Source organism: Sinohyriopsis cumingii, chromosome 12 (assembly GCF_028554795.1).
Source record: "Sinohyriopsis cumingii isolate HCF-2022 chromosome 12, ASM2855479v2, whole genome shotgun sequence".
NCBI classification, from domain to species: Eukaryota; Metazoa; Mollusca; class Bivalvia; order Unionida; family Unionidae; genus Sinohyriopsis; species Sinohyriopsis cumingii.
Window position 1 is genome coordinate 73,638,650 of NC_142972.1, and position 22,150 is coordinate 73,660,799.

At 34.2% G+C, this 22,150-nt stretch overlaps 1 protein-coding gene across 2 annotated transcripts in view; it reads right to left on the minus strand.

Annotated features, from left to right (window-relative positions):
* Nucleotides 1-762: 762 nt before the first annotated feature.
* LOC149786746 (pyrokinin-1 receptor-like) overlaps nucleotides 763-22,150 on the minus strand; it is a 206,954-nt gene continuing 185,566 nt past the window's right edge. For both annotated transcript variants that reach the window (XM_089977262.1, XM_089977261.1), the window contains exons 2-4: nucleotides 8,110-8,652; nucleotides 5,234-5,359; nucleotides 763-2,595 (exon numbers count right to left, since the gene is read on the minus strand). In XM_089977262.1, coding sequence (XP_089833388.1) covers nucleotides 2,102-2,595; nucleotides 5,234-5,359; nucleotides 8,110-8,652 — 1,163 coding nt within the window. In that variant the 3' untranslated portion in view covers nucleotides 763-2,101. The remainder of the gene's footprint in view (nucleotides 2,596-5,233; nucleotides 5,360-8,109; nucleotides 8,653-22,150) is intronic.

A 22,150-nucleotide genomic window follows, 5' to 3' on the forward strand; every position in this document is an offset into this window, starting at 1 on the left:
AATCTCTACAATGTTCTTGAAATTAAATTGGTAAGCATTTATGTTTCGAAAAGGTTGAATGACGTAACAGACAATATATGGTCTGGTACCTAATTATTTCTCTTATTTCACCAAATCACTAATATATGTGCGCGATTCTCATTCTTGAATGAAATATTATATTTCCATTCCGTGACCTTGCTCTTCCCCTATACATACACTATTTTCAGTTTCGAGTCCTATATTATGGAAAACGATTAATTATTTTATGCTGGAGGTCAAACCACTAGACCACTGGAGAGGTCTAAATACATGTTATGACACACACACACACACACACACACACACACACACATATAAATATATATATGTGTGTGTGTGTGTGTGTGTGTGTGTGTGTGTGTGTGTGTGTGTGACGTGTGTGTTGAAATGTAATAATGACAATCTATAGAGTGTACAATTTTGAAATACGGTGTATAATTCACTTATATGCTCTCAGTATTGAATACGGCATATGTAGACCTGTAAAGATCCTTTTGGTTTTCACCCAAGCTTTAGATTTATGTTCCACCATCTACGTATATACATATTTGTCGTAGTAATGTTTCTTTAATTAATAAACTTCATTCATTCAACTCTCTGCAGATGAGAATGACTTGTATATATGGTTTGCTTTTTAAATTCAAGGACACTGTTCAGTCACTTAATGTACGGGGTTGGACGAATATAGAGAAAACAGTTATGGAAAGAAGATAAAAGCTAAAGATTAACGCAAACTAAAAGAATTAATAATTCTTATATTTTCATAAAATATGCCTATTTTTGGATGACAAAAATTCATACTCATATTAAGAAAAGTTCATTCTTATTTTTGGGGGAGAGAGGTTATAGCTGTGACTACAATTGTAGAGGATATATGTAGTAATGTATTCCTTTTAATAACCTGTCTGATTCTGTGCTGAGTTCATCAGAAAGGATTGTACTTTCTTTGCCCAGCAAAGCCAATTTAAGCCTCTAGGCATATCAATTTGAACAGAGTTAATCCTAGCCAACCCAGACTTGTAAATCTCATATGCACACAAATAATTTGTATACACTTGAAAATGCATTTACTGTTTATAATGATGTACCTAGGCTATAAATGTAGACTTGCTGTTGATGCACGTGATTCGTGTACTGCATGTTCTATAACTTGAAACGGGTTTTGCATGCACCACCCAGTTTCGAAACTTGATGAGTTAATTCCAGCTATCCCAATCAATTTGTGAATGTATTATGCGCACTATTAATTTGTATACATTCGAAAATGTATTCAGTGTTTATAATGATGGACCTACGTTATGAAAGTAGAATTAAATATGGATGCTCGTGAATAGTGATCTGCATGTGCTATAGCTTGAAACATGTTTTGAGCGCACCACCCACAGCTTCGAAACACTTTGAAAGTTTGCTGAGAGATACATTTCACAGATTGATAGCAAGCTCGCAAAATTTGATACCATAACTTATCATTAATGATGTGGGTCATATCAGAAGTACTTGCAGATCTTGAAAATAGAAACTTACAAACAGGACTTAATCAAACTATGATTAGTACAACTAGTCTCTAGATTGTGAACACTTTTAGCCAATGCCTTGGTGCCTTATTAATTTTAACAACTATCGCTCATTGTAAGACTCATTAGATCATTGCCGATATATGATTTTTAGCACATTTTATCAACATCCAGTTACAATCAGAGAATCTAGATGCAATCAACCTCGGTATAATACAAGATTAACGGATTCCTATCCATATAGCTCGTTCATGATCAAATTGGTACGAAACCCCAGTGCCAAAAATAGATGATATCTATCAAAACATATCAAATCTGATTAAAACCTCTGTTCAGAAATGTAGCCTCCAGAATGATAGCTAGGCATTGCTGAACGACTTACAAAACTCAACTTACGCACGGCAATATCATTAGGTCACCGACCCTTCAGTCGAGCGGACCTAAAACTTCACAATATTAGATATAATATATCTTTTAATTTATTTAATATTTGTACATCGTGAATCAAGCGATACAAACGAAAGAAATAGAGAATGAACACATATACAATCTAGAAAGGAAACTAATTATCCAGAAGCATTTGTTTCCTCAGAAATACTTCTCTGCAGAAGTTCAATACTTTCATAATTTATGGAAACTGGTTTAGCGAATCGTTTTCCATCAATAGGCCTGTGACATGCTCGGCAAATATTGTTTCCGTTTCTTTTGTCAGTCCAGATTGCGTGGTTACATGTTTTTATTCTAGGCGATCTCTGAATCCCATTATTTATATCCAACCTATTTTTACTAATGCGGCCGCTAATGGTATCAGTGACCTTTTCATTGTCTTCCAAAAGGCTGGATCGTTCCTCCGATATCTCAACTAGTTCGGTCTGATTTGTGGGACTTTTGTGCCTAACGGATTTCCCCGCATAATACTGATAAACGGAACTTCCATACAAGCTAATGGCACGCTTTCGGCGACACTTGCATATGACGTCCTTAAACGCTTCTCTGTATCTTCTGGACATCAGGTTGTAGAATATAGGATTAACCGTTGAGCTAACAAAGTAAAGGACGCCTGAAAAACCAAAGAAGATAGTGTAACATTACAAAGCATTACGAGATAATAGTATTCGAATATTTTTACTTTAATAGTTGATAATGTAACTGTGAAAGTTTTATTGTTTATTGATCAGTACCTTTGGAGTTACAAATTATATAATTCCATTTTCGTTTACTCCGAGTTACAGTAGTTTTTACTGGATGATCGTAATTCCAAACCTGATATTCAAACTGCTACTATTGTTTAACTTGTCAAATACGATTAACTTTATTTTTGCTTTGAAGAGTATCATAAATACTTCAACGGTTTGCCGTTGAAATGTCTGCTTTTTATATACCATATGTGTGCCAGCCACCATCCCCTGAACTTAAAACACGTGTAATATATTTCCTGTCTACATGCTATGATTGACCACTGAAATGTTAGATGTTCTTATTCTTCTTTATAAAGTAAAAGTCATTTTACCAATTGTATATATTTATATATTCGCACCATTGCAGAAAGCAATGGTGGTGGGGTGGGGAGAGCATAATCTATACCCCACTTTCAGACAATGATCTCATGGGCAAACTATGCAGCACGTGTAGTAGATCCACAAAAAGGAGCTGTGTATGATATAGTGCGACCTTTTTCCAGACGGACAGAAAGAAGAGATCACAATATATACAGTTCTATCGTTGTTTTGCTTTTCTCGAAATAGAAACAAAACTAAAGATAAAAATGATGAATTACATTCAATAAAAATGTTAAATAAAACAAGAACAATTCACCGATGTTTTCAAGCGATCTAGAATAATCTGTCTGAGATAGTAAAGTATTCAAAACAATGAATTAATTGAATACATTCTTGGGTGACTTGTACGAAGCAATGGAAAAGAAACATTCAATATCGGAGATAATTATATAGTCCTTGTCAAAACATCGGTTTCCATCTCCTCCGCAAAGAATGTTATAATCAAGTTTATCTTGCACTAAACGAACGTTCGCTTTCATTTGTGTTAAACAAGACATACATACATACATACATACATACATACATACATGCATGCATGCATGCATGCATGCATACATACATACATACATACATACATACATACATACATACATGCACATATACATGCATACATACATACATACATACATACATGCACATATACATGCATGTATACATGCATACATACATACATACATACATACATAAACACATGCACACATGCACATATACATACATACATACATACATACACACACACATAAATACATACATACATACATACATACATACATACATAAACACATGTACACATACACACATGCACATATACATGCATACATACATACATACATACATACATACATACATACATACATACATACATACAAAGAATGTATATTGACGGGTGTGATCAGAGTACAGTCAGTGTGGACTTTGCTCATTTCAGGGATAAGTTGAAACGTGTACGTTTTGTGTATGGTGATATGTTAGATGAGTTACATATAGAACGTGCTTATCGAATCTTGTTGTTCGGATACAAAATTTATTAGGCCGAATGATGTTCAAACTTACCGTCCTGGATGTATGTTTGGAAAATTCTGGCAGAACTATAAGAATATTTCTTTTTTAACAAACACTGTTCATCAATGCCACATTTTAGCATTAGCTTCTGCTGTACTTTCTCATGATAACGATCATTATTTGTATTGATTTGTTAAAACAACTGGATCAACATTGAAGTCAAAATACGAGAATTTCCTTCATTTATTGTGATTCTCGCTGTTAATGTTACCATCTAATGTAACATTTTTCAATATTTTTATTTTATAACCAAAGACCAGTAAGCCTCATTGAAGTTATAAGAATGTGAACCTGTAAAAAAAATAACGGCTTCTATCATTATCATTACAGAACCCACGCATCCCAACCACTCCCCTTCTCCGCGCAAAGTAATAGCTTTAGTTTCGTGCTGAAACAACGCTATAATGAAAAGAAGAAAAAAATCTATTATTTAGAAACTCTATAATCCATCTCTACGCAACTCTAACAGAAAGCACATAAGATGTTTTGGTTTAAGAAACTATATTAGGCGCTTAAGGTGACTCAGATGCAGTTTAAATTATATTATGTGTTTACAGTAGGAGATGCAGATTGTGATAGAGTTTGCTATATTATGTCATGCAATGAAAACGGCTTAAGATGGTAAGATGGGTCCTCGATATTGACTATTAAAATATCGGAGATATCGAGCAGAATATTATAACCTGAAGCCAGTTTAGGTTGACTATTTTCATGCATTTTTAATCACAAATTGTAATGTATGTAACGTGTGTGTGTGTGTGTGTGTGTGTGTGTGTGTGTGTGTGTGTGTGTCCTTTTCTTCTTTCTGAATTTGCATTTCCATCATTTTCTTCTGAAGAGGAAGCTTTGTCATTTCCAATTCCATATTAATTTTTAAATGTAATTCCATGAATTTCTTTACCAAACACAGAGACGAATTACTAATCAAAGCCAATGCATTATCAACATATATTATAATACAGCTTTGTATGAGAGAGAGAGAGAGAGAGAGAGAGAGAGAGAGAGAGAAAGAAAGAGAACGTTATCATATTTTGCACGAACTTTATCCTTTGGAAACAGTAATGGGGTACGATATACCTGATACGTAGAACAAGGTACTCTGAAGTTCAAGCAAAAACGGTGTCCAGTGTCTATTGTAGATTGTAAAGAGTCTCTGAGCATGGAAGGGCGCCCAACAAACGAAAAAGGCCACTACAACGGCAACTAGTAAAGAGAAAGAAAAATGGTCATGCTGTATATATTTGAATTGCGTTATTGGTACAAAGGAAGCACACAAAAAAAGCAAATACTTTAATAACATTAACTTAAAAAGTGTTATAGACACATAACTCGGCATTAAACTTCATCAGCGACAATGGAAATAGTAGGGATGTGTGCTGACCGGATGAAAACAGAAGTCATATCAAAGGATGAAACAGGAACCACCAGCAAAATGTGGTTTTTAATTTACGCTTAGAAACTCGTGATATTTTTCAAACATAGCTCAATCGGATATAGCCATTTGGTTTCCCGATAAACATTATTTTTAAAAAGAACTATCTGTGTAAAATGTGTAATGTTAAAGAATAACCTTTACATTCTATCTTTTTCGAATATAATGCAGTTGATTTGCATGTAAATATGATAAAGATTAATTGCAAGAATCATTAAAAAAATGTAATGCAGCATGGAAATGATTCTAAAACCGTTGTATGTCTCTGTCCAAGACATTTTATGTATCGACACTAAATAACCCCCCTTTTGTGACTGCGTAACTCATTAATTAAGCAAAAGCAACTACTAATATTTTCATGAAATCAATTTTATAACTAAAGTCCATTTAGCCAATAAAAAATATAAAGCAAGGCTTATTTGTCTTTTAAAGGCATCTTTTTGCATCCGTGTCAAATTTATAGTAGATTTGGTTAGGTACATCTATATATAATCCTACTTCAGGCATATTTCTACACAAAAAATACAAAGGCAATAAATTTTATTTTCTTGCATCTAATTTGATATCCATATAATACTACGATCCAGCAGCCTTTTCTTATTACGTCTATTATTACTGCAATTTGAAATGTCTGATTATTTAATTATGACTCTTTTGTATTTCTTGAATCATCAATAAACGTAATAAACAAAGCAACGAAATAGAAAATAATTGTTACACACGTGACACCCTCAGATACGAGAATGTGACTTACATAGGTAATTGACAGTGGTTTGACAATGGGGGGGGGGGGGCAGTTCTGCTCCTTTCTAAAGATCATATTATGAAATTAAAGTGATCATCGGGTAATCTTTCCGTTGCATCAACGCCGGTTTGGATAAAGTTTAGAAATAGAATTTTCTGTCATCGCCTGCAAATAGCATACGGTTTCTTCATTTGAAAATGAGAAGGAATCCATGAAACATGATCCATGTTGCGCAATAAACTGAACTGCGACTGGTGAATGGGAAGTGAATAGTTGATTAAAATGCTCGTTATGCAGTAGAATATGTATCGATATCATCACACGCAATAATTAGTAATATTTTGTAATATATAGAAGAATTTTGTTAAGCCCTTGACTGTGTGTATGAGATGCGTAGCTTATTTGTTAACATCGGCTCAATAACAGCCTCGTGAAAATGTCACACAGCTACTCGCCAAACGTGACAAGAGTGACCTGAGATATTCCTTTATGAAAAGTGGGTTTACTTTTTTTAACACGACTCACAAGATAATTGTAAAGTTTGGACAGGTGAATCTGAAAAGAGGCCACAAATCACTCGCCGTCGTCTGACTATCACGAAAGTTTTAGCAGCACTATTGTCAACAACAAAGGCCCTCATATACAGGCACATGGGATTGACTCTGCTAATAACACTAGACATTTTCATTCTTCGAAAGAGCTGCCAAATTTGTAGAAATGTACTGATCCACCCGTCCGCGCACCTATATCTGAGATGCCCATCTACACTATAACAATGTACCGGCGCATAAATCCGGCATCTTTACAGACTTCTGGAAGTTCAGTGAATCGTGATTAAAAAGTGCCATGGGATTAAAAGAAACAATTTTGCTATGGATGAACATGTACCAATGAATACATACAAAAATGACGTTTAATAATTGGATAATGAGACTGAAGCAATGTATAGGTGCATGAGGAATAGTTTGAGGAGATGCTCTGGCGTACTGTTGAGTAAGAATGAAATAATATTCAGAACATTAAATTAATACAGCTAGCAGATTGTCTTATACTTTCTGTCAAAACAATGTACAAAGCCAAACCAGACAAACATCTCCCAAGAAAAAGAAAGGCTGATTGAATTGTAAAATTTGTACATCAAACGGAAAAGTGTGATCGGTTGAAGAACAGATCTCACTTTATGATATGAAGCGTTGAACTTTTCGTGACATCTGATTTGGTATGCACGATCTATAGCACACACTTCAATAATAATTAATAAGAATGTAGATATAGATATCCCTATGATTAAAATGAAATTGAGATAGCCAATGGCCAAGCAATACTGATATATTTGGAGTACATTAAGATGTCTTAGAAGATTACAGTCACTTTCCTTATGTCCCTTTCAACGGTCTCCATCACTCACCATCTACGGTCCCAGGGTATGCATGTTATATGTAATGGGCTAAAGGAGTTATGCTTATTGGCATGGGTTGCATCCGGTGATGATGTTCAAATTGAAGTTGATTTTTTTCAGACGTGTGCGGTTTTAAAAACATTGCTTTGCATTGTAAGGATTTTACCATGCTTCTGCCCTTATCTTAATAGTATACATCATTTAGACAGGATTGTGATAATGTGCCGTTAAATCCCAATGATGCATTATTACCTGCTCAAAGTAACACAAAGCCTACTTTATATGAACTTGATTATTACCAGAGCTACATGAGAAACTACACATGTAAATTTGACACTCGTTGTATATTTTATGTTATCACATGATAGGTTCCTTACTTAGCATCCGGAGTACGGCTTTTCGTGACTGCGCAGGCACATTTGGGCTGGCGCTTTTTCCTGTTTCTCCAGAGGAGGCACGCTGTAATGTGGCTTTCCTCAATTCCAGCGCTATGAGCACATAAAGGACGGTAATCACTGTCATTGGAAATACAAAGAAAACAAAGGTAGATAGTTGGAATATATAAGACATTGTTTCATAATATTTATCCGGAATATTACAAATAAGAGAATCGGCTAGTGGGACTTTATTTGTATCCAGAATGTAATAAAATATCTTGGTATGAAGTGGATAAGGAAGAGCGCATAACAGGGAGATGACCCATATTCCAAGAATGATCTTTACAGAACGTGATAAGTCTGCAATTTTCTGAGCCTTCAGTGGGTGACAAATGGCAAAGTATCTCTCCATAGTAAAAGCTGTAATCGTCAGCACGGAAGCGTTTGAAGTAAGTTCTGTCACCAGCGCTTTTATGATGCAAAAGGCTTCCCCAAGTCTCCATGGATATGCCTCCCAAATGGTGTATGCCTCCTGGGGCAGGCCTGAAAGGAAGAAGTCGAAAACCAGAGATGCGTATATTAATTACACAATTACAGATTTAAATAAGGCGAAAATAGACTTTTATTTCAAACATATTATTTCGTTGTTTATAATTTGATACCTCAGATATAATTGCAATAGTATTGTCATATGTCAATGATTTGTGATTTATAAATATGTTATTGTCCAAAATACAAGTCCAATTTATCAATGATCTCTTTCTATGCTTAATTATGTTCGATTAAATGATTTCCTCTTGAAGCACAGAGTGTTGTGAGATTGGTTTTGTAATTTAGTCCCCGCTTTGGCCGATTAAGCCTGAAATAAAGCAATTGTTTATCCTACAGAAAAGAGCTAGTTAGTTTCTGAAGTTAATACAACATGTATTAAGCAAACTGTGTCTGTGTCTGTGTGTGATACATTAGCATATACATCTCTCTTTTAAAATGATTCCTATTTAGATGAAAAGTGTTATGTGCTGTATAAAACTTCTACTTCGATGTTATTGTTTTATTGTTTTATTTAAAGTCATCAAAAAAAAGGCAATATGAAGTGAAAATGCGACTTAAATGTTTTTTGGTTTCGTTTTATATTTTCAGCAATCTAAATGCATAAAACACACATCGATATCTTGACTGGTTACCCGGGTATGCAACTGTAACGATAAGTGGTTTGCACCTGTACTGAAAAGGACGAAGTAGCTACCAGACTTACATGTATGATATGACGTGACGGCTAAAAATTTTATTTCTTTTTCAGGTAGTACAATATCACGTTATTACTACGAACTCACAGTAACAGACACACAACTGGCAAACTGAGTGCCATATGTAGCACATAAATATATTATTGTATTTAATATTAATAATATGTTGTTGAATTAAACAAGTGATTCCCTTGTTTCGAACACCGTTTATTATATGAGTGAATGGTTAAGACAATATGATAGTTTGACATCAACTAAAAATTAGGGAACGATGAATATCACCGACTGGTAATGTATCAAAATACCAGGGATTTCTGCAATTACAGTTAATCCAAAATATTTCTAAAATTTGGTGTCCTTTAAATTCTTTTGTAACGTTAAACGTTAAACATAAACACTTCTGTGAAAGGCCGTAGTGCAGGGCACATACATATTTATAATGATGTTGACATTTTACGCATCTGGTTGATGCTTGCAATTTAAAACGTTAACAGCGTTATACGTGTCAACTTGTTTCCTTAATCAATAAAAATAAAAGGAATTAAAACCAATGCGAATCGACAGAGCCATCAATTTCCACTCGAACCTGGTAAATATAATTTGGGGATATGTGGCTTGATATTATGTCTTTCTCTTCTCTGAAATGAAATTCAATATGAAACGTGCATCATGATTTTGTACGAGGAAATAAATAAGAATTACAAATCACACGATACTTCAGGCAATTCTTACAAACTGTTTCCACTGCTTGAATTTAAAGAAACAAATTACTGCAGCCATAATCATCACTTATCAGATGCGATTCGCTTTATTTTTTCCGTTTCAATTGACAAAACCTAATGCAAACAAAGATCAATAGTGTTTAATCGGAGTAATGTTCCACTCATTGATATATAGAACTAAAAGTATCACGCAACCGACCCCAAGGAAATTTATATTTTTGTTTTATTCTGTATTTTACCAGCTTCACAAGTTATTTTATATATCCGACAATTGTTTTTCTTATCATTTAATAATAAAAAAGTTAAAAAGTATTTTCCTCACTTCGTGCTGCTTATAAACCCTACCCATTACTTGCAAAAGGTTCATTCATTATTCATTATATTTTATAACTCGGAAAAATAACATAATTTAGGACATTTATGGGAATGCCCTTGTCCTTCTGTAAACCCCGATTAGACAGCTATCGATATTAATTTGTCCTCGTTTCGACCTTATAGGTTTATATGGGCTTCTGAGACATTCGGCAGGTTACTGATATACCACATCAAAATGCCAACGACTGATAATTTGTGAGTATTGTATATTGTAAGATGCTGTGACATGATCATAATACCGTGTGATATCATAGGAAGCTCAGTACCTGATTGTTTGTTGTACAATAATTTAGGCTAATAAAACTTTATACGGAAATATATATTTAAGTATTACTGCTTTTACCCTGTGACGCTTTTGACATATATACCGAGACGCATATATATACTTACACTCGGTTTTGGGATATTAATGTGTCATATGATTCCAATAAATGGTGTAAATCGGTTCAGTGTCACTTACTAGGAATTATTTACGAAATTTTAGCTTTACAATACACTGATCAGACTGAGCGAGAGCTGAGGCTAATTATTATTTTGTTTAAAAAATCAGCAGCATCACATTGGTTGACTATACGGTTTTGATGTCCCCATTCAATGCCCCAAACATTGAATGATTTGGAATCGGATATCACCAATGTCATTGCAGGATATTAACACATACATACATTAATTCATAGTAAATAGATGATTCCATACATTCGTGCGGATGAAATGACGGACATATTAAGCGACGACAGTGTTAAAGGGAGTCAAGCTTTCTTTCTGACCAACTCTTGGAGAATAGAGGAGAGTACATAAAATTGGATTGAACGGTATAAGAGACTATACCATTAATGTAAACTTTTTACGACGTTTCTACTTACGAAGCGCTGTTTATCTGACCATGACATATCAGAGCACTGTTTCCGTCTACTTTGCCCACGAACCATTCATTTGCTTGACAGTAATCTTTAAATCATTCCTCGTCCTCTACGTTCATACGGGCAAAGAGCTCTAATTACAATCCAGTAAAGAAGACATAATCAAATCAACAACAATTACAAGTCTTCATTTTCTGTATGTAGTATAAGCATTTGCATGATAATTAATACGAATTAATCACAGATTATTGTATGGATACGTGATACAAAGATTAGAGGCATCTTCATTTTTATTACGTATCATACACCCACCCCCACCCCCACCCCCCGGTTGTATAGACTGGACTTGCTAATGACTTGTTTATTAGCTTTGATGTAGTGGTCGAAATATGTGCAAATGTTGTAGAACGTTAAACATACACGATAATTCTATTAGGTCTTGCCACTGGATAAGAATGAAGGTAGACTTCAGCATTATGAACATTTCAATATTTGTTCATTAGCAGGACTTGTGATCGTATCAATGGTCGTACCATATTTCAAGTTTCGCTTAGCACGACCACAATTTGTATTTATCGATGCCCGAGCTCTATCATAGTTCATTAGTTGATATTATTGAGTCTGAGAACATTGCATTAAGGAAATGAATGCTTTCTGCAAGGAAACAGCAGCAGTATAACACAAAGAAAATCTTTGTAAAAACGTGCACTAATGTAAATTCTGAGTACAATGATCTAACGTATTACGGCTTATATCTGGCAGTGGACAGTGTGATCTAAGTTTGCTTCATTATCACATGAATAAAGTCTAATGAATAGAAATTGCCAATGGTCGGTTGCCAGGGTGTGTCCCGTGGAAATGCAATGAGCTTCCATGTCGTCAGCCTGATCTATACAGTAACGTGTTAAAATGGTGTTAAAATGAATGACATCAGCTTTTACATCGCTAATAAATAGTTGTGTACTTTTATGGCAGTATGTATTCACCAGTAATTGTAATGTCTTTGAATGCGAATTAATTTTCAAAGAATTATGTAAAATATAGACAAAGTTCCTTATGTTTAATTATGCGATCTATCAACTAAAAGATGTACCTGCTAAGTGTATGTTAGATTTTATTTTATATTGCTCGGAATGTAGGTTGTATTTGGGGCTGGCTTGAAAATGATGGCATTTAAAATTGTTTAGGTTATCATAACGTTTATTTGTTGTTGTTTATTTTTTCTGGGTTCAGCGAGGTCTGACTGCGTAAAGTTCCTTCGCTTTCAGACTGCAGTGAATTCTAAACCCTTGATTTGATTTAAATGTTTAAGAAATTTCATCAGACTCTAAAAAGGACCTAATCGAAATGAATGTTGTTGGAACTTCACTTCTAACAGCATTTGGTCTGCAGGGATTAATATCTCATTTGCTTAGAATTGATGTTTTTCCCCAGAAGCTTTCGAATGAATCTGCATTCTTGTCTTCTACAAATCGATCGGATTTTTAATTTGTAGAATTATCCTCCGTCACATGTAGCCAGGCTATTCAACGTAAAAGTTCGTATCTTAGTTGTCACCATATATTTTAATACAGTTTTGAAGTGGCGTAATGTCAAGATGACATTTCAAATAATTTTAATTGTGAAATGAGGGTAGCTTTATTTTGTTAGGCGTGATGTATTTTCAACCTTTGGTATGAACTCCGGATTACTATATGAAGCACACGTGCCAAAATAATGAAACTGACGCTACTAATGAGGGGCTGTAAAGGCACACAAATCGTCGAATGACTGTTGACGTTCCAACAACGAGCTGAACCAAGTCTTCGCAGTTTTACACTTGTCACCAGATTCATATTTGAATATCAAAACTGGAATATATTGTTGTATCACTGTCCAACGTCATTTGTGAACCAAAAATATTGAATATGTCCATAGCGGCAATCATTACGTTAGTCTAGAAGCGATGACAGATAAGAACAGCACTGTATGAAATAGTGATTAAAGAAGAGTATTTAACGTTGGCTAATTATTAAATTATAAATTAAGACGTAGATCCACCATAGGAGATCCATAAAGGGTTATGTCACCTTCCTCTAACGAGCGGTAGATGAATATAATACAGATTACAGAAACGTATTGCTGGAATATCAACGGTTTATAATGAAATATATATTAAAAATATTTAACAAGATGTATATCCTCAAATGATAATGACATTTTATTTCTTTGATGAATTTTGAGGATTCTCTCATTGGTAAGAAAACCTAAATTCAACAAAGTGATAGAAGCTACGTTTATTAGAGGCTAAGGTAACTTTAAAAACAAGCACGGTGTCGTTCTTTGTTACTTGCAACATATTTTGTATTAAGATTACGATTATTCATATATCAATATCCCAGTAGTAATATTTTATTTATTAAAATTGTACACATTACTCCACTGACAATCTTATTTAAATGATCTTCTTGATGATGTTTTTGTTGTGACTCCAGTTGCGTCTTTTATGGATCTTGCAGATTTAAACCGGAGATGCGGATGAGGTGAGGTGGATGGTGGGTATTCTTCAGACTCTCAAGTATAACTAAGACCCAAGGAAGATCTACCAATATATTGACTAATGACGATACAATACGCACGGCGATTTGTCGTTTTCAGTATTTTGCCATAAAGTCACAAAAGTATAATCCATTTTCCAAAATTGCCTTGGAAATGAAAATGAATTAGTACCGATCGAATTATTCATTGGCTAGCTTAACTCAGTCTCTGCAAGTTTTGAAGATGATAAGAGGGTCCAGAACGTACGAACCAGTTGATGGAGCCTCATTATAACCATATTGCTATGTATATAGACAGTGTCTGCCTGCTAATGTATTTAGAGATGAATGCCACTTTGTCATAGATTGTGAACGATTTTCCTCTGATTCGAATGAAATATATAAATAAAGTATGGACCAATCTAGACATTATTTAGACTGTCTACATATTTATATTATGATATGTTGAGAACTGATTTTATGAATGGAAGGCACTAAACCGCTAATATGTTGCTTATTTATATTGTACTTTAATATACACATACAGTGTTGAATGATGTAAGCACATTTATTGTTGAATGATGCAAGTTTATCAGAAAATTAAAATTAATAATGAATGATGATATAGAAACAAAGAAACATATTTCGTTGGCTCAATGCATGTTCAATTGAAATTGTATATCTACTGCACAATGCAGATGTAAATCATAATTCATATGTGCTGATACAGAAAAAACGGTCCTTAGAATTAACAACGACTAGTATCAAACTCACGTGATTGTCATATTAAGTATAATGTACCAAAGGCAGCTGACATATTCATACAAAACCTGGTACAAATGAGCATAGAAAATAAATTTTGAAGAAACACTTCCCATACATTGGTATGGTGAGGCACAAACGTCCGCACGAATTCATGTTTCTCTCTTTCGTTTACAATTATCATATGTGAATTATTCAATGTTCAAGGTTTCCAGGATACGACTTGTCATTATATAAATATGTTACGTGTAAATAAATGCATCTTACCAGCACTGTAGCTAACAAAGTGGAGAAGACAACATTGAAACTGTCATGCAAAACCACTTCCTTAGGCAAAGAAAAGCTTTCTCTTTCAGAACCAAGACAATTCGTGTATAGATACAAAAGCTATTTTTATATCATATTGGTGGGGACACTGCATTACATCTAGGTCAAATGTACCCATCAGACTCTATGCGTATATATATATATATATATATATATATATATATATATATATATATATATATATATATATATATATAAGGAATACAAATCATATGGCTAATAGCAGTCCTTACAAGTGCAATGGAGCCAGCAAAGGATCACGTGTGTCAGGGATTGATTAAGATAAATGCAATAAACTGACAACGAACAGTACAAAAACTAGTATCTAACTAGTTTAAGCGCTTTAGACTCTTAATTAGTCTTTTAAGAGGCAAATATAAAACATAGACCAGGGAGGATTAACAAACCTGTATTAGCCTACTTGAGACCAAAAACCTCAAGGACATCCTTGTCAGGGCGAAGCTAACGCCCATCATTATTCAAGACCGCTCTAGTCAATCTTGCCCCAGTTGCGATAAAAGGTGCAAAACCTTCCAACATATGATAGAGACTATGACATTTTCAAGCACAGTGACTAAAGAAAAACTAAACATACAGGGTCCAAACAAAATGTGCAAAACAGAGAATGTAATTTAACTCATCACATATAAGAATTGTATCCTTCAATATGTCGGAGAAACTGAAAAGCTACACAAAGGGATCAACCTTTATAGATCTGATCGGATGACAAATGCCCTGTACAGAAGCCCGGTCGCAGAACACTTCTCCTACCCTGGCCACAATTTCAGTGATATAATACTTATTGCAATTGCTCACAACCACAGCTGGAGTTCCAAAACCACAAAGAAAAGGAATCTTACTGGACACGCCGAATTAGAACATTGAAACCAAGCGGTTTAAACCATGAATACTAGAAAATGACATCCATACACAAATAAAAGTATCTTTTGCAGCCGAAACTTTTTTCTTAAATGCTTCTCTAAATTTGCTTAATGGCCTATCCTTATTACGATATCAATGAAATATCGGGATATAATTTATACGTACATAAATATAGGTCAACCAAAGTATATTCTAGCTTATGTAACATGTTGAAATAAACTAGATGAAGCATAATACATTGAAAGGTTTAATTCCTGTAGAAACAGCCATGTAAAGTTTTGCAAAAGCAACGGTTTGTATGTTTTATTTGTTTTTCTTGTTCGTGTTTTGTATTTGCGTTTGAAAACGACTCGTTAAGAGTTGAAAGCGTTTAGCCCAGCTAAATACTAGCTTTGCACTGTTCGTTGTCGGTTTATTGCATATATATATATATATATATATATATATATATATATATATATATATATATATATATATATATATATATATATATATATATATATGTATGTATGTATGCATATATATATATATATATATATATATATATATATATATATATATATATAGGGTTATCTTGAAACACGGATGATTTATTTCTTAAATTAATTAGGCACACACTTGAAACTGTTACATGGAAGAGAAATTAATACTGAACAGCAATTGTCTTTACAACCACATTCACGAGGATCGTTGAGCAACTTATTTTCTTTTACCGCAGATTTAGTTCAGTATGATTCTAGTCCCGATTATTAATGAAAACGGGATATCATCATTCAATGACCAACTGCAATATAAATACAGGCAATTGAAATGGATACAGCATTATTATTTCATGGGAAAACAAGTGATGTATAGGAAGTTCAAGGTGTAGTAGTCTAAATATCACAAATGCAATTGATTGACTGAAGACGTGTATATAATTTGACTAAAGAAGCCATGGTGAAATAATCGATGTGGGCAAATCAGTAACTGCAGAATAAAAATATAGCTTGAATTTGTTATTCGTACAAGAAGGTTAACATGATTAGGCTACAATTCATGTATGCTGTTAATGTGTATCTTTCGTAGTGTTTGGGACGCTACTTGAGATAATTATAATGACTCAAGCGTTTAAGAGATATAAATCTTACTAGTAACTATTTCATCCAATGAAGGCGCAGAGAACCAAACTGTACGTTTCTTTAGAGTACGCCTAATATACATGTTATCGCAATCAGATACATGGCTCTTGAATCGTCAACTTCAGCACAGTGCTGTATTGCGCCTAATGGGAGTTTTAAACAGCGTGTGATACGTGTTTTAGATAAAACCAATCTAATAATGTGGATAGGTTTAAAAGCAAAGTAAGATTAAGCATCATCGTGCTTGAAGGGGTTCCGGCTCGAAAACTCTAGTGTGTGAGGCATATTGCCAGTCGTTTTCGTTGGTCTGTGACTCTTCTCGGGTCTATCTGGGTTCTTACCCCGCCAAAAATATAATGCCCGTCACGTATAGTCTGTCATGAGCTGAGAAACGGTATTAAGGCACACAAGGCGAAATTTTAATCCGCAACCATTTTACTGATGAACACAAACATTACAGATAGCTTATATCGTAGCTAGATGTACTATCTCAATCTATCAGTTGCATACTTTAACAGTTTGAATTTTTTGGAGATATGAGAAAAAACTCTGAATTTTATTTATAATCTGCGTGATGCATAAATGCTTATAACCCTAAATCAACATGTATCATCTTTACCATATCAGGGTATAAATGTCTTTTTCAACATGAATTTAGGTCATAGCACTTCTGTGAATCCCAGCTGATTGATACCGGTGTGGGTAATGTTGGAAAATTTGATTTGAGCAAATAATTAGACATATTAATATTGGATTTATGTCAAGCTTTTCATGCCATATCACACTTCCGACTTTTACGCAAACTTGATTACTATGGAATTAGCCGTCATTCAGAACAATTAGATCAATAAACTAGTCATTCAAAGAACCCCAATGTTTGTCTCTGACGGTGAGGTATCTAACTCTGAGAATCGTATCTTCGATGTAACTCGGAGAACAGTCACGGGCCAGTATATGCTATTAATAGCAATCCTGACAATTTTACCGTAGATGTAGACATCTCCATAATCGGGGATGATTTCGGATTTTTTGCTGCTTGTTTTTTTTTCATTTGTAAAACTATATATACTCCTGATAATTAAGTTGAAATTCAGAAATATATCAATATTGTAGCTGACTGATCGGACGAGATTCGTAACCCTGTAAGTGATACACACCTTGTGTCATAAGACTGAAACACACGCATAACGTTTTATATTATGTAAGATTTGAAGTGTTGATTAAAGTTTCATCAATATATATGCTGGTGTTCAAGTTACACAAATGTTCTCGATGGTACAGCAGAGCAAAAACAGATAATCGCACAAATAAAACTTAAGACATACTTTTTTGACTATTGTAATAGAGAAGTTAAAGAGACGACATACCGCACGCTTGTGTCTCTTCATTTCGAAGATTCGCCTTCAGTTCGGGTCTCGCACTCGTGTTTTAATAGCATGTTACCCCCGTGTCCTTCATAACTTACGGCTGTGATTAATAACAAATTTAAAGTATTCGTTTTATTTGATTTATCTTTTTGATATATTAGACTGTATGTTGATCAGGCCTGTTTGCCTTTGTTTTATAACAAACGTCAACAAAGCTAGAGTTACATCTTGCTAGCCTATTTATATATTGGTCAGTTAAAGAATTCAGCATGACCAGACAGCAGGCGCTCTAATACTCGTTGCTACCGACCTTATACAAACAAATCAACTCATTAACTACTGACCGATGCAAAAAGAAACGTTTATTAAGCAAAATCCATTCTTGCACTAGAAATATTGATTGGCGTTCTATTAGGGGCGACAGCCAATATCATGGAATTTAAATATTAATAAAATATAGTATGATGTTTGGGACCAGAAGACTTCGCCAATTCGGATCCTCCATCCAAAGCTTCAAATCAGTTTTGCATATCGACTCAGATCGATGTCGAATTCGGATTGTTTTAATTGTATTCCAGTGTGTTGACTGTTCCATTTGGTAGCATATAGTAGAGACTGGTTTTGACAATTGGTACTTGTAGATTTATTCTATTGCAAAGTAGTCGGCTGGAAGATTAATGGAACAAACATCTGACAGCAACCGGGAAAAGCTGTATGATTCAGACTTTTAAACATAATTATGTGTTTAAACCGTCTAAATCACAGTTTCCAATTATTCCATTAAATGTATGGATAAGCTGTACGTGATGCACCATACACAGTCTTATTTATCGGAGCCTCCATTGTTTTATTTAGTTTCATCTATTTTGTACTATCCATGATTGTCCCTAATTATATCCCCCTATTCCAAATGCAAAATTCTTGCGATAGAGTAATATAGAACATCAGACTGTGTCAAACTTTCTAGTATATATTTATTTATATGACTAAATATCCAGAATTTGCGTTTATCATTAAAGAATTGCAATAGGTAAGCTCATGGTTCGTCTTAAATATACATGATTAATAACTGTATTATTAAAATGTGTCACTGGGTCGCCTTTTTTATTTGATAGTTATTGATCTGACCACGATTTAATTAAATGGGTCTCTTCATGCAAGATGGCAGTAGCCATAACTGGAACCTTAATATCAGTTTATAACGAAATATCAGAACATATTTAATAAATCTTATATATTGGAATGGACATTAGTTAATATGATTTTTTTAAGACAAAATGAAGTCTAAACATAGATGCCGATGGAACACCAATCCTGGAATGATTTAGCCCTACCTTCTATAAGATTCGTGTGTGCCCATTTATGGTCCATTTCGGTACGCTTAATATGACTGGTGCGATATTTATTCTTGTATGAACTATCTTTACTCTAAAATAGTGTCACCGCCACTGTATTATACACGCGAATACAGAGGCAAGATATAAATAATTTGAATGTGAAATGATGCATATTGCAACCTGAGCGAAATTTTTTAAAGTCATTTGCCGCGGTATGTGCACTCTCACGTCACGGACTTCCAAACCAGGTGGTAGGTTGCGTGATAATTAGATCTTTACGCATATCTGGTTTCATAACATAAAGTAACTAGTACGGGAAGAACTTTCACGCGAACTCTATACTGCGTTTAAAATCTCATCAATTAGCAAGCTTAATTTATTTAATAGATCTCAGACTGTTTATGTAGACCATGTGATTTATCAGATAAGCCTGTATAATATGATAATTGTTGCGACTTCAGTTTTTACGCTTCAATAGTTAAGTGCGAAAACTGGGCACTAGTTATTACAGTTCTCATAGTAATGTTTCAGAATCATTCCCAGGTTCGACGCTGGGATGACAAACAGAGAAGCGTTATAGACATGTGCTTCAAGTCTAATAATCATATTTATAATTTATATGGACTATCACTGACTATTGGAACTTTCATAGTAGTCTGCAACTTGAGTTAGCACCATTCGGAACGTCATCGTATATTTCCGGTCGAAGAAGAATAAAATTTACTCGGACATTCAAAGGTAACCATAGTGATTCTTCCCAAATTGGTACATTTTTTGATGGACGAACATCAGACTAGATATGAGAGCAGATTCGTTGGACATGCTAAGTGTTTGAAAGTAATACTAATACACAACGACGATACTGCAATGAACGAAACACCCGCATATTTAATTTTTAATGTTATAATGAAACAAAATGTTAACAATAATTCGGTTTAAATTGTGTGCAATAAAAGACATAGTAGACACTATCTAATCATTGTGACTTTGTGTTATATTCCAGTCATACATCTGTCAGTATCACTATGTGCTTTCCGAATATTCCTCAAATTATACAATGCATACCAAAGGAGAAATGTAATCTTAACCTGGGAATTTAAAACAAGAAATTTCACAAATTATTGTTATAGATAACACCAGTAAAGCCTAAAGTATAGGCAACATAGACACAATATAAAAATAACCCAGTTGTATAATTTAATCGTTTATAGAAGTTCAGTGAACACAAAACTATGTACGTAAATTGAGGTTCAAGCATTATCTCAAGCCGTTCTGGAATGGTAAAGTCAAGTGACTCCATTTAGGGAACTCGACGCGTGTAATTTGAAAATCAGTGAGCGGTTCAAGAGGATGAAACTGTTCAGTCATATCGCAAAACATATAACGCAGATAAAGTCAATGTTAGAAAATATCATAGAGGATATATTTGACAAATACCCAAAATTAGAAAATAATGAGAAAGAAATCGCAGCCGATGTCACCTCTTATTTTGACCTCTCTAATAAACTTGAAAGATCTCTATACGCAAAGTGTGTGGTAAATTTTGACAATAAATTGAAAGAACGTTAGTGTTTATGTTAGCGTGTTGTGTTTCTAAATAGCCATGGGGTTCATGTCGATCTGGTCATGGCTGACATAAATGCGAGGAAATGTCATTCCTGCAGTAGTTAAAAATCTTCACATAGTCCTCGCAAGCGGTATGGAAAGATTCATGAACGAGCAGTTGACATATGTACCAGCAGGTAGCCACACATTTTCGGCTATGTGGAATTTAAGTTATGTTCTATCTAGTTTAGAAAAGATTTCTTATTAACTTTACACAATGGAGGAGCGAAAAGCATAAATGATCAAAATAATTATCGCTCTACCACACTTTTATCGGCTTCTTCCAAACTTTATGAAAGGGGGTTATGTAAACAAATTCAGATATTTCTTTGAAATTAGCATCTTAATTGCTTACAGGCAGAGCTCAGACATGTATACGTTGCATGACAGTATAGTTTGTGCAGTGAGACAGCATCTAGTCTGCCAGGCAGAAATGGCTATTACCTAATGTATCGCTTTTTGATGCTTCAAACGGTTTCAATAATATATGGCATAATGACCGTACTATTAAGTTGGATAAATTTGGGTTTGGAACTAAACCTATTGAAACTTTTTATGACCATGTTTTCTGAGCTCTAAAGTTGTGTGATTAAATGGAGATATGTGTCGAATTTGTCCTCTTAGTGTCAAAGTACTCGTCAGGGTGGTGTATTATCTCCTTTAGTATGCATATTGTATATTGATAACCCTTGTTAATGCTGTCAACTGATCAGGATGACTTATTATTTCTTCTATAATCACATACAGTGCCCTTACAGTTACGAGTATGGTATTCATCGAATTTATAAATCTGGCTTAGATAACACGATGGATATATATGACTACTCTTGTAGAGGGAGATATAATTATAATGATGATAAAACCAAAGTTACAGTTTTCAACGAATCTCGCAAATATTACCCGAATTCGAAGCGACAGTG